Here is a 12,278-nt window from a genome sequence, read left to right on the forward strand (position 1 = left end):
GAACTCACGACCTTGCGCTTGCCAGGCAGGCGCTTTTGCCGCTGAGCTAAATCCCCAGCCCCTCAAGCTGTTTTCTGGACTGCACTGAATCTCTGGTCCTCAGTCTTCATTTAGAGCTGGTCTCTATTTGCTTCAAGGTCACTGACTTGTTCTATGACCTTGAGCATGTTGCTTCCCCTCTCAGACTTGGTTTTCTAATCTGTAAAATGGGTTTTGCTTGAATTTGAATATGGGTAAAGCACTTGGCAGTGTCAGGCACAAGTGTTTGCTCTGAAACTGACAGCTATTATCACATTACCAATGTTAAACTGTTCAATTATCTCCATTCCTATTATCCCTGGGAAACAAATCTTTTTTCATCAGGAGGTACTGATTTTTTTCCCCAAGAAAAATAATGTTAGGGCAAAAGTGACAGTTTCTGGAGGCCCACAACCTAGCAAGCCCGATCTGTGTGGAAAGGGGGAGTGGCCTCCAGCGCGGGGCTGGAGTGGACTGCGGGGGAGAAGTGAGGGAATTGTTTTCACTGGCAGCTCCCTAAGACAGCGCTGTACTTTTCCACCAAGTGGATCACACTGGAGATTAATTCCGCTTCAGCCAGCGCCTGCCAAGCTGAAAGTAAAGACCCAAGCCCACGGGGAAGTCAGTCACGGCAAGGGCCACGGACTCTCCATTGCCGGTACATTTCCACAAAGGAACTGATTTGCAGCAGTCAATTTCTAGGGTTTGATGAGAACGTGAAGTATGGTTTGTTCTGAAAGGCATGAACACATTTGCCATTAATCAGTAATCCAGCCAAGGAGCTGAGTGAGCTTGCCAGCGCAGGGTAAGCTTTGACGTCTTAGAGCACGGATACTTTTCAGGCCCTGAGAGTCAAGGGCAGGAAGAGGGCCAGTGGGGAGAGATCAAGGGCACTGGTTCCTCGGTTCCCTGTCAAGCCGGGTGAGGGCAATCGCGTGGAAGAGGCACTCTGAGATAGTTGAGCAGGATGTTTGCTTTTCTGCTCCCACAGCACTTTGTTCAGAAAAAAAGCCCAGGAGGGTGGGGCGTGAAGCAGCAACCTGAGGGCCTTGCCGTTATTGAATATTACAGACTGGCTTATGGGCTGGGAGTCAATTATACCTGCTCTGCCTTGGCCTGCTTGGCAGGAGAGTAAAAATTCAGAATATTACCCTACAGCAAGTCAGATTTAATTGCTTATCTTCTTCAGCAAAATTACAAAATCAAGAAGCGAGTGACCTGAAAAAGGCAGCTGCCAATGATGCTGTGTGCAGAAGCTGTGCAGTGCCCTCCAAAATGCTAGCAACGGTCAGGAGCAGGGTAGGGGCTCCACAGGTGGCTGCTGTACACTCTGTTTGCTTATAGAGTGCTTAGTCACAGAAACAAAGGACTTTTAGAAACACTTGTGAGCTAGCAAGTGTTAAGTGTAAAGCTCAGAGAATTTCCTACTGCCACTTAGCTAGGATAGGTCTGAGTTTTTCTGACAGTACACGGCACCACTGCACTGCACGTAGTAGGAACACATTTCAAGCACTCTAGAAAACTTTCATCATCCTTATAACTCTAGCATAGCTCAGACAGGGCAGAGGGACTTTTTGTATTATCCTGAGGAAGGTATTAAATGAAGAAAGGCAATCCAGGCAATCCTTTTCTTTATCACTCTGGTTCTGAGGACACTTGGGCTCCTTGGGTGACATGAAGGACACAGGTGGACACTCTGACGCTCTACTAAGAACTCAGCTAAGCACCTGGAATTTCACTCTGCATCTCACTGGTCGACCTCCTTTGCAACCCAGTCATCTTGGAAGGAGGAAGAGGCATCTTTATGTGGCCACCAAGAGGTACAAGGTCAGATCCTAACAAGCGCACATCCAAATGCCTCCCCAGCTCACTAGCAGAAAGGAGAATGGGTGGGGTTGTCAAAGAAACAGTCCTGAGATGTCAATAGAAATGCCATAATTTATTCTGCTGTATAAAAAAGTCATCCTTAAGTAACAAAATGTCTTCTCAGAAGAAGAAATATATTATTTCAGATCATAAATAATCAGCAAACGTACAACTGAAAAAACAAAAAACAAAACACAAGAACCAACACTGGTGTTTTCCACCACTGCTGAAAACAAACCTGCTTCAGATCTATTTACAAGACAGTACAGTACTCAAACACAAAAATTGAGGTATTTGGTTCTCCTAGGAGTAGACACTGCCACTTGTGAAGGCAGAACACCTACACAAAAATAAATAAGGTATATTCTCCTATGTATATGTCGTCGGGAATGGTAATACTGGTAGGTATGTCAAGCATGAAGAGTTTCTAGAAAAAACAGGGGCAAGTCAAAAGAAGCCAGCTCTCAGAGTCCTTTCTCTTCCGCCCCTTTTTGTCAGAGGGACTTGATGTACCCACTGTATATTGGTCCCGAATGTGCTGAGTTCAGCAAATGTCCTGACGCTAGGTCATCACTGTGATTGCTTGGGAACCCAGTGGAACTCGGGTGAAATTAAATAAATAAGGACCAGCCCTTCTGAGTCTCCTCCCTGGAGTTATTGCATTTGCCCTCTGAGGAGGCTGGAGTCTGGTGGGCTGGGAAGATCCTCACCTCCCATGACCTTTCAGCAGCTGGGAGAGGTCGTGATGGGGCTCTGCAGGTAGCTCAGCGCACTGTTGGCAGGGTGGACAGGGATAGAGACGGGGAAGTTGAAGACAGTGGTAGTGGAGGTGCCTCGGTCCAGCACAGCCATGGCAGGGCTCCCCGCCTCCGCAGAGCAGTGGGGGGCCAGCACCTGGGACTCGAACTGCAGCAGCTGGCCCATGAAACTGAAGTTAGGGGAGATGATGCTCCGCCTCTGCTTCACAAACTCAAAGGCCTCGTCCAGCTTCACTCGGTTAGTCCTCATGAGGTAAGCAAGGCAGATGGTCGCTGACCGGGAGATGCCCGCCTGACAATGGACAAATACCCTTCCTCCAGCATTCTTGATGGAATCTGGAAAACAAAGGGCAGCTGGTTACTTGACAGTTCAGGAGAACAACCCAAGCCCAGGTAGAGGGTGTCTAAGAAATGTCATGAGTGTCCCAGCCAGAGATCGTCAACATCACCCTCTGCCAGCAACGGACACTGTTTAATGGAGGCGTGGTGCGACTCAAACTGTCCAAAGGACAGCAAGGGACTTAAACCCAGACTGGGCAGTCCCAGTTAGCAGACTTGAGTTTGGACAAGTCAATTCAACTATTCGAGCCTCACCCTGCTAATCTGTAAAGTGGGACATCAAGTCTACATGCTGCAAGGATGTTGCTTTTATCAGACTGATATTGAACGTCTGGAGGAAGGCTCGGATGAAGATCACTCAAGTCCTGGTCGCTGAGGATGGCTTAGTAGCTAAAACAGGTGAAGAGGCATTCGATTTACCTATGAAGTCGATTGCTTCGTTGAACCAGGAGCTGATGTCCGCCTTGTGATTGTCCTCCACAGGGATGCTCTTGTATTGGTAGTGACCCTCAAAATGGTTAGGACAATTGGCTGAGACATTGATCAAGGCGGTGATGCCCAAGGCATCCAGCATGTCCTTTCGGGAAGCATGATAGGCACTGCCCAGGTACAAAAAGGGCAAGATCTCCACTGGTCCACCCTGAAATCCAGAAAAAAATCCAACACTCGTCAAGTTTGCTCCAAGTCAGCACCAGTGCCCACCCCTACAAAAACTGCCTGCTGGAAGAGTGAGGTTCAGACGCCGGGTGACCTTCTCTCTGCACTGCTGATGGAGTAGAACTAAACAGGGGGGTAAGCCTGGACAGAGCCCCAAGGCTATTTCTGTAGTGCCAGCCCTACAGAAGGCAAAGACTCAGCTCCACCAGCCCACTTAACAGTGGAATAAGATCCCCATGTCCCCTGTGTTATATAAATAAAGCTGTGCTCACTTTATATTCTCACTGGCACCGCTCTTCCAGGTTCTGCCACCCCTGACTTCTTCCCCCCGGCGCGGGCCACTACTAACCTGGTCGTACAGAGGGGTGCTGCAGGAACTGCACCCAGACTCTGCGCTGTCAGGAACGCTAGTACTCAAGGGAAGGCTAAGCCCGATGGGGGTTGACTGTTTGCTGCAGAGCTCCGGGCAGGAAGCTGAAAAAGCTTCATATCCTCCTGGGAACACAAAGACACATTTTTTTTCCGTTAGCACCGGCGGGACTGAGCACCTTGAGACCACTCCCCCGCCCACCCGGGGCCGGGAGTTTACACCCGAGAGGCTCAGGCAAGTCTTTGTCCACAGCGCCAAACAAAAGCCAATGACAAGTCCCCAGACAGAGGCGCCGGCGCCCACGCGCTCCAGGCGGGGCACCCCCCTCCCAAAGGCTGAGGGCCAGGGGTCCCCGGCCGCGCCTCAGGCGGCGCGCTGGCGGCCCCGAGCTTCCCGGGCGCGTACCTTTGAGGAAGAAGACTTTCGCTGCGCGCGCCTCGCGGCACAGCGCGCCCGCCGCCAGGGCCAGGGTGCAGTCGCGCTTGGCGCCGTCCAGGGCGGCGCTGCGCTCGTCCAGCAGCACCACGGCGTGGTAGGCTCCGGCCAGCAGGCGGCCGCGCAACTCCGCGTTGGGCACGATGTGCTCCAGCCCCATGGCGCCCTTGGCCCGGCGCCGCACGATGGTGCTGAAGCGCACGTTGACCGAGCCGGCGATGTGGCCCGCGTTGAAAGCGAAGAAGGAGCGGCAGTCCAGCAGTAGGCACTGCGCGGCGCGCTCCCGCAGCAGCGTCCGCAGACCTCCGGCGTCCAGGATGCCCACCTCCATGACCATGGCCGGCCTCAGCGCCCCCAGCGTGCCCGTCTCTCGGGAGCTCTTTGTCTGTCCTAGGAAGCCAAGGGCAGGGCGGAGGCTTTCGAGGAAAAGCCCGACCCTGGGTCTCTTTGTGTCGAACCTCAAACCTGTCCTTGGAATGACCGAGAGGCACTTATGCCGGACTCGGGGCGCCTCCCGGGCTTGTCGCACCTCCCCTGACCGCCCTCAAGCTCCCGTCGTCCTGAGCAAGCTTCTGCTTTGCAGCGCGCTCGGCCCGGGGCAGCGCGGTTATATGCGGCCTCTCGGGGGCGGGCCGGGGCGGGCCCGCGCGCGGCAGGGCTGGGGGGAGCTGTTTGTTTGTTTGAATGGCGGTCACGTGACGGGGCGGTGACGTCACCCGCCCTGCCAGGCCCGGCGCCGCCGGAGCCAAAGGCAAAGACGTCATCGCCCTCGGAGCGGGGTCCGCTGGCCGCGCGCTGGCTCGGGGCCCGGCGCCCTCCCCGCTGTCCGTCCTGCGCCTGGCGCGTCCCCGAGGCCCGGCTCGCGCCGCTCGGCGTCCGGCGGAGAGGAGGGCGCGCTGCCAGCCGAGGCTGACCTTGCGGGCGGCAAGCGGCGGCGAGCGCTGCGACACCTGCCTGTCTCTGCCTCCCGCCCTCTGCGACTGCCCTTCTCGGCTCCTGCTCGGCCCGGCCTGAGCGGAAAGGCACTGCCTGGGGTTTTTTGCATACTTATGGTTCCCTTTCTGTCACTTCCTTCTTACTAGCAGGCGGGGAGACGGAGGTCCCCAGGGAGAAGCGACTAACTTGCCCGGGATCGCACTGCTAGGGTGGGAGTGGGGCGACAGAGAGGAGCTCGAGATGAGGGTTGGAGCGAACGACTTTGTCCACATTAACGTCGTTCCTATCAGGGCAGACCGAAGTGCGCCGGAGTACAGAGGTTCAAGGAAATGGTCTCTTCCCAGACTTCTCTAATGTTACTTTAAATATATATACTTATTTTTTTTCAACAGTGAGCAAGGACAGTTCCCCAATCAAAGCCCCACTAGGGAAGATGTTCCCAGTCAAGTGGTTCCTGGAAGACTTAAGCCAAGGAAGGCGGGTCAGGAGGCTGGGATCTTGCGTTCCAGGGTTCAGTATTTGGGGGCGCCAAGGCTACCGCAGCGCTGTCTGACAGCGCCCCCTAGGGGCCATCAGCCACTTTTTGTCACGGGGGCTCGACACCCGAGCTTCTTCGCTGGTTTCTTTATTCCACAAATACCCTCTGATTGGACTCCTTCTTTGCGTTGGGAACAGGGGCTCCAGCCGACAGAAGCCGGACCCACCACCACTGCCTGGTCCTCGCCATCTCAATAGGCTACATTGGGAATCCAGTTCCGGAGTGCTTTAGCCGGATTCGCGAAGCCTGTGCCCCCAGCCTTGGGACCACCGTATGTGGTATCCTTGTCTTGAACCCGGGCAACGGCTCCTGGGGCAGCGGAGCCCGCGGCGGGCGGCGACGCTAATGTGCAAGATACACAAACATAAACATTGCGCCACCCGGCTGGGGTGCAGAGTCAGGAACATTCTGCGGTTTCTTACCCGCTCCTGGGGGAGGGGTTTTACTGGCCAGCCTGTGTTCTTGCTCTGTGGATTGTATCACCAGAGGCAACTTCTGCATTTGCCCCCTTTACCATGTATATTTTCACATTCGCGAAATTTCCCCCTGGATGCTTCTAGAAGTTCAGGGCCCTGAGTGCTTTTTTTTTAAAAGGGCGTTTCCTGCCTTCCTTTGAACATTGGTCGATGACAGCAAAGTCCTCAGATAAGAGCAGCACCCTCCCTGCATCTCAGAGAGAAAAAGAAGAAAAATATTACTTGTTTATTCTACTTATTCAGCAGAGGACCTCAACATATTTTGGGGGTTGAATCATAGAATGTTACAGCTGCCGTCTTTCCACTGCATACCAACTTGATTTGTCCCAATTTCTTTTTTCTTCTCCTTTTTTTTTTTTTTAAAACAAGAGCATTCATTATACCTTCCCCTACCCAAAATTTTCAAAAGAAAATATGTTATACAAATATCACAGTTGGCACAATCTGGCACTGGAAGTGGGTGTCCGCTGGCCTCTGGCTTTTCCTCTGTCCCTTGCTGGAGAGACACAAAAGACCAGGCTCAAGTCCCATGCTGTCATCTCACAGCTGGGTGACCCTGGGCAATTCTCTCTGCTGAGCCTCCAAGCCGGCATCTGTACAATGGGTGTACAACAGCCTACTTTGTGAGAGACAATGGGTATAAGGAATCAAGCCTCACCCCACCCCGTCTCATCATGATTCATTGAATCTCTCGGGTTTCCCCTTCCCAGAAAGCAGTTCTTTTATCACCCTGCCACTTTGTGTTCTCGGCTCTGGCATCAGGACCTAGGAGTGGGTCACCGAAGGGCAGAGTCTCAGAAGAGATACCCGGAGATGTGGGTAGGACAGACTCCTCCCTCCTTGGTGTGGGCTGGCATGACATGGGTAGGGTCAGTAGGCCACCTACCCAGAGACTGGTGGTAAAAGAGTAGCCAGTCAGGCTCCGGTCCCAGCAATAGAGGTTCCACTTCTGGATGGGGGACAGATCCAATGAAAAGTGGAATAATTCGACCTCCTGGTGATTGTGGAAGGGGCGCCACGTTGGTGCCGTGGGCCTGGCTGATGGAGGCGGCTAGAGGATGAATCAGAGGAGCTGACTCAGGGCCTTTCTGACCTGGCCTCTTCCTGATTTTTTTTTTTAAAGACAGTCTGTATGTAGCCAGGCTGGCCTTGAACTCACAGCAATCCTCCTGCCTCAGCCTCCTGAGAGCTGGGATTACAGGCATGTGCCACCATGCCTGGCTCTTCCTGATTTAGAGGAGTTTAGAAATAAACCTGAAAGCAGTGTAGAACAGAAGGAGCAGCCAAAGGCCTGGCTTGGACTCCTCACCCTGACTGTGTGGCCTTGAGTAAGTCACTTCAACCTGCAGTGACAGATGGAGAGAATAATGACGTTTACTTCTAGAGGGTGTGGGAGAGACACTAGCCTACAAGCCTTGTCCTAATGCGGCCATCAAAGTTGCCTTTGGATCTGTCTTGAATCACAGGGAATGAAAGGTAGAGCTCCTACTGGAGATAACCACAAATGGCCCCAGCACACTGTCTGCTCTGTGACTTGGGTAAGCAGCCTATCGTTTCTGAGCCTCAGTTTCCCCATTTGTAAAAAGGAAAGAATATCCATCTGTGACTGAGTGGAACGGAGACAAGACCTGCTGTGGCTCACACACACTGCCCTCAGGAGAGTGAGCGCGGCCCCCGGGGGCAGCTTCCCCTTCAGAACCCACAGCTGTTTTGCCGTCTCTCCTGCACTATATGGTGATTACTCTTCTTGCTCAGTAACCTCCTGTGACTCCCTATCCCCCACCAAGTCCAAAGCTGCCACTCCGGGGCTTTCTGGCCATCTGCCTGGCTCCGTCTTCCCTTCTCTTGGAGTTTCCTGTGTGTTCCTCACTGGGCCTGTTTCCTCGAGTGTCCATGTCCTTTCCCACCCACATCTTTGCTCTTGCAGTTCCACCTCCCCCTGCCAGTGTGCCACCCACTCTAGGCTCCATGGTCCTCTTCGCCTGTCCTCCAAGACCCAGCGAAAGTGCTCTCTGTCTGAAGACTCTTGGCTTCCCCAGCCTCCCCCACTCCTGGGCTCTGGAGGACTTGTCCCATATTCTGATCATGTGAAAGTCTCTTAGCTGTTTATCTTACTGCCCCTGGGTCCCCAGCTTGTCCGCTCAAGGGCAGGGGCTGTGTCCTTCTCCTGCTTGGAGTCCCCACGCTGTCACCTTTGGTGCGGTGCCTGGCCCTGAGTAGGCTCCCAGTTTGTGAGAAGGCAGAATCCTTGAAGAATGCTGCTGGAAAGTGACACTAGAGAAGAGGCGGGAAGAGACATGTTCTGAGCCTCTGCGTGCCAGGGGCATTACCAGAACCTCTCCATGAGCTCGTCGGTGATCCTGCGCTAGGATGTAGGCTCTGAGAGGAGACCGCCCAACGCCCCACGGCTGGTGAGCATCAGAGGCAGCTCCAGACCCAGGGCCTGTTCAGCTTGAGAGACGGAGCTGGGCCCAGGTGTGTGGCCATAAAAACCCCACTCTCAGCTTCTGTGAGCACCATGCCAGGCAGCACTGGCTGAGGCCTCTACCTCCCAGCTGGCCTGGAGCTCTCCTTACTGCAAAAGGGTCCGTGGCACCAGCCCTGGAGGGAACCTGGAGCCTTTTAGGAGCACTAGCTTAGACCAAAGTGTCCCTGCCTCCTCTCCCCGGCATACCATGCAGCGCCACAGGCAGAGAGACTCAGCAGTCACTTGGGCCCAGTCTGAGGGGCTGGCAAGAGGTAACTTCACCCTCCACACCCAGGCATGAGGATAGAGCCAGTTGCTGTTGCACAATCCTTGTTAACAGATTTTCACAGTCATGCCCAAGAGGGCCTGTGGAACTGTGTCATCTCATCCAGCCTCCTCACTGGAGAGATGAGGGCCCAGAGAGGTTAGGCAACTTGTCCAAGGTCACACAGTGTTCAGAACATTCTAACTCTAGTCACTGTGGTGTGAGCTGTGTATACAAACACTTATCACTGTTTATCTCTGGACAGTGGAGCTCCTTTAGTACACACAGCTAAGTTAGACAGAAATTAAAAGGCACTCAGAGAGGGCCTGAGCCCTCAAAGGAATCAATGCAAAAGATGAAACACAACAAAACTGTGGCTGGAGACAAACTGGGAGAGAGCCACGCCCAGCTTATTTGTGTGTGTGTGTGTGTGTGTGTGTGTGTGTGTGTGGTACTGGGAATCGAAGTCATGACCTTGCACTTGCCAGACAGGCACTGTGCCACTGAGCTATATCCCCAGCTTTCTTTTCTTCCTTATCAATTTATATGGCATTGAGCTGGGCATGGTGGTGCACACCTGTGTTCCCAACACTCAGGAGGCTGAGGCAGGAGGATTGCTTCAAGTTCGAGGCCAGCCTGGACTATATCATGAGACTCTGTCTCAAAATAATAATAATAATAGTAATAATAATAATAATAATTTGTATGGCAGAATTTTTCTAAGTCAAGTAAATGTGTAACTTTTGTAACCAAGAATAAAAACAAAAAACATTAAAAAGCACCTATTGGCCAGGTGTGGTGGCACATGCCTATAAACCTAGCAGTGGGAAGGTGAGGCAGGAGGATGGTTGTGAGTTCGAAACCAGCCTGGGCTATAAGGTGAGTTCAAGTCCAGCCTGAACTGTATAGTGAGACTCAGTCTCAAAAAGACAAAAATAAATAAATAAATAAATAAATAATAAAAAGCACCTATTGGTTGTTAAAATCAAGTGAGCTTTAGTCAGGGGAAGGCCTCATTGCTTGACTGAGAAAATGAGAATAATAGTGTCTATCTTGTAAAGATGAGAAAATCATATGAGACAGGGATCAACAAAATACAGTCTCTGAACCACACCAGCCCTTTGTTTCTTTTTGTTTAACCCACAAGCTAAGAGTAATTTTTACATTTTAAATGGTTGGGAGAAATTAAAAGGATCATCATACTTTGTGACATGTGAAAGTTATAAGGAATTCAAATGTCAGTTTTCATAAATAAAGTTTTATTAGCACATATCCACCCCCTGTTCATTTATATATTGTTTATGGCTGTTTTTGTATCGTTTTGGTTTGGTTTTTGGTCTTTTGAGACTGGGTCTCGCTATGTAGTCCAGGCTGATCTAGAATTCACTATGTAGCCCAGACTGGCCTCAAATTCACGGTAATCCTCCTTCCTCAGCCTCCCAAGTGCTGGCATCACAGGTGTGCACCGCCACGCCCGGTTTACGGTTGCTTGTGAACTCGAAGGAAAAGGGTTAGATGTAACAGAGACCATATGGCTCACAAAGTCTACTATAGTCATCCCTGTCCTTTGCTGGAAGCCTGCCGCTCCTGACGGAAGGGCATGAGCCAAAGGATGTAGAGCGATACCAGCACAGGGTGTCCAGGGAACTCCATTATCATATGGATATTTATAAAATCTTCTTCTCCTAGAATGTGTTTAAAAGCAGTAGTTGTTTTCATCATAGATTTCTCTATGTGGAAGGCACATTTTCCACACTTTAACATTTCTCACAGTGGAGTGGGACTTAGAAGAATGGGTATGTCTTAGTTAGTTGAAAGTAATTGACAGCATCTTTCTCAATGGTCCATAAGAGTTAGTCTCTTTAGAGGGGGCCTTAGAACTGATGGCATCTTAGATCCAATAAATACATTAAAGGCTAAGATGGAAAAGAATCGAAATGCTGTGGTCCCTCAATCCATAGACATCGCAGCAGGGAAACAGGCTTATCGGCACTCAGGTGGACCCCAAGCACTCGGTGTCAGGGTAGGAAGTGGAGAGCTCAGGAAAGGGGCCCACCCCAGCCAGGCAGGATGTCCACAAGAACGGGCATCTGCGTGGAGGTGTCCAGGGCAATGTGGAATCCAAACGTCTGGAGGAAGTGTCTCAGAGAGGTGGGTCACTTTCCTCCTAGCAACCTGAGCTTCTTCCCCTATAAAATGGGAACAGTGTTATAGGGATGTGTTTGTTTGGAGAATAACATCCCCTAAAGAGTCACTGTGGGCAGCCGTCCCTCTCAACCGTTTCTGTCTCCTTCACTAGCCTAGGAAGGGAACAGGGCCATGTTCCTTGTCTCCTGGTCCACAGCACAAACCTCCAAGCAAGATTCATGGGACAAAACATAGAGATGAGCCCAGGAGCCCAGGGAGGGATCCGGAGCAGCGAAATCTCCATGACTCACACAGGTCTCATGCCTGAACCAAGGACACAGCCTGCCAACCACGGCCCCAGGCCACACCCCACCCACCAGCTGGGGACAGATGGCTCAGTGAGAAGTGACAGTTCTCTGGTGGTTCTTTTTTTTTTTTCTTTACAGAATGCGAATTGAGATATAATTTCCTTTTCATAATTAGAAAACACTTAGTAATTAATGTTGGCGGGAGAAAATGAGGTCATCTTTTGTCCATTCCAAACTACTTTTCCTTGGGGAAAGGAGGAAGAAAAGTTATCAGCAGTGTGTGCAGAACCATAGGTGGAGACGTGGACATTTTGCCTTTGTGGGTGAGTTGTGTGGAGTTCTTATTGATACTAATGACTAGGGATTTAGCTCAGTGGTGCAGCGCCTGCCTGGCAAGTAGGAGGTCTTGAGTTCAATTCCTGGTATGCCCCCCACCCCGAAAAAAAAAGCTATTAACACTAATTGTCTCTCTCTATTGAGCACTTGCTGGGAGCTGACTCTTTGCCAATTGCTTCATATTCATTTTCTTCATGTGATCATGACACCAACACGCCCAAAGGCGTATCACAAGTGCTCTATCTCCCGCCTTTTAGTCTTGTCCTTATCTCTCCACAGCAGGCAGCGGTGCGGGCATGAGGGGGGCGTGTTGCTCCATTTCACTTCATTCCTTAGGATGATAACTTGGAGGGGCCGCTTCTAGGCTCCAAAGGAAAGGGGA

At 51.6% G+C, this 12,278-nt stretch overlaps 1 protein-coding gene across 1 annotated transcript; it reads right to left on the reverse strand.

Annotated features, from left to right (window-relative positions):
* Window positions 1-1,936: 1,936 nt before the first annotated feature.
* Window positions 1,937-5,024, reverse strand: Dusp1 (dual specificity phosphatase 1). Its single transcript, XM_005376341.2, has 4 exons — window positions 4,414-5,024; window positions 3,988-4,133; window positions 3,402-3,621; window positions 1,937-2,978 (listed from the first exon to the last, which is right to left on the reverse strand). The coding sequence occupies exons 1-4, from the start codon at window positions 4,778-4,780 to the stop codon at window positions 2,608-2,610; spliced, it is 1,104 nt and encodes a 367-aa protein (XP_005376398.1). The 5' UTR covers window positions 4,781-5,024; the 3' UTR covers window positions 1,937-2,607.
* Between the last annotated feature and the right edge of the window lie 7,254 nt (window positions 5,025-12,278).

This window comes from Chinchilla lanigera, unplaced genomic scaffold, assembly GCF_000276665.1.
Source record: "Chinchilla lanigera isolate Chin_1 unplaced genomic scaffold, ChiLan1.0 scaffold00007, whole genome shotgun sequence".
Taxonomy (NCBI): domain Eukaryota; kingdom Metazoa; phylum Chordata; class Mammalia; order Rodentia; family Chinchillidae; genus Chinchilla; species Chinchilla lanigera.

Excerpts from the sequence above, each read along its gene's own strand:
- Dusp1 (XM_005376341.2), bottom strand. The coding sequence starts at position 4,780 with ATGGTCATGGAGGTGGGCATCCTGGACGCCGGAGGTCTGCGGACGCTG. Across the intron at positions 3,622-3,987 it reads GCACCCCTCTGTACGACCAG|GGTGGACCAGTGGAGATCTT; the intron begins GTTAGTAGTGGC and ends TCTGGATTTCAG. Across the intron at positions 2,979-3,401 it reads CGAAGCAATCGACTTCATAG|ATTCCATCAAGAATGCTGGA; the intron begins GTAAATCGAATG and ends TTTGTTTTCCAG.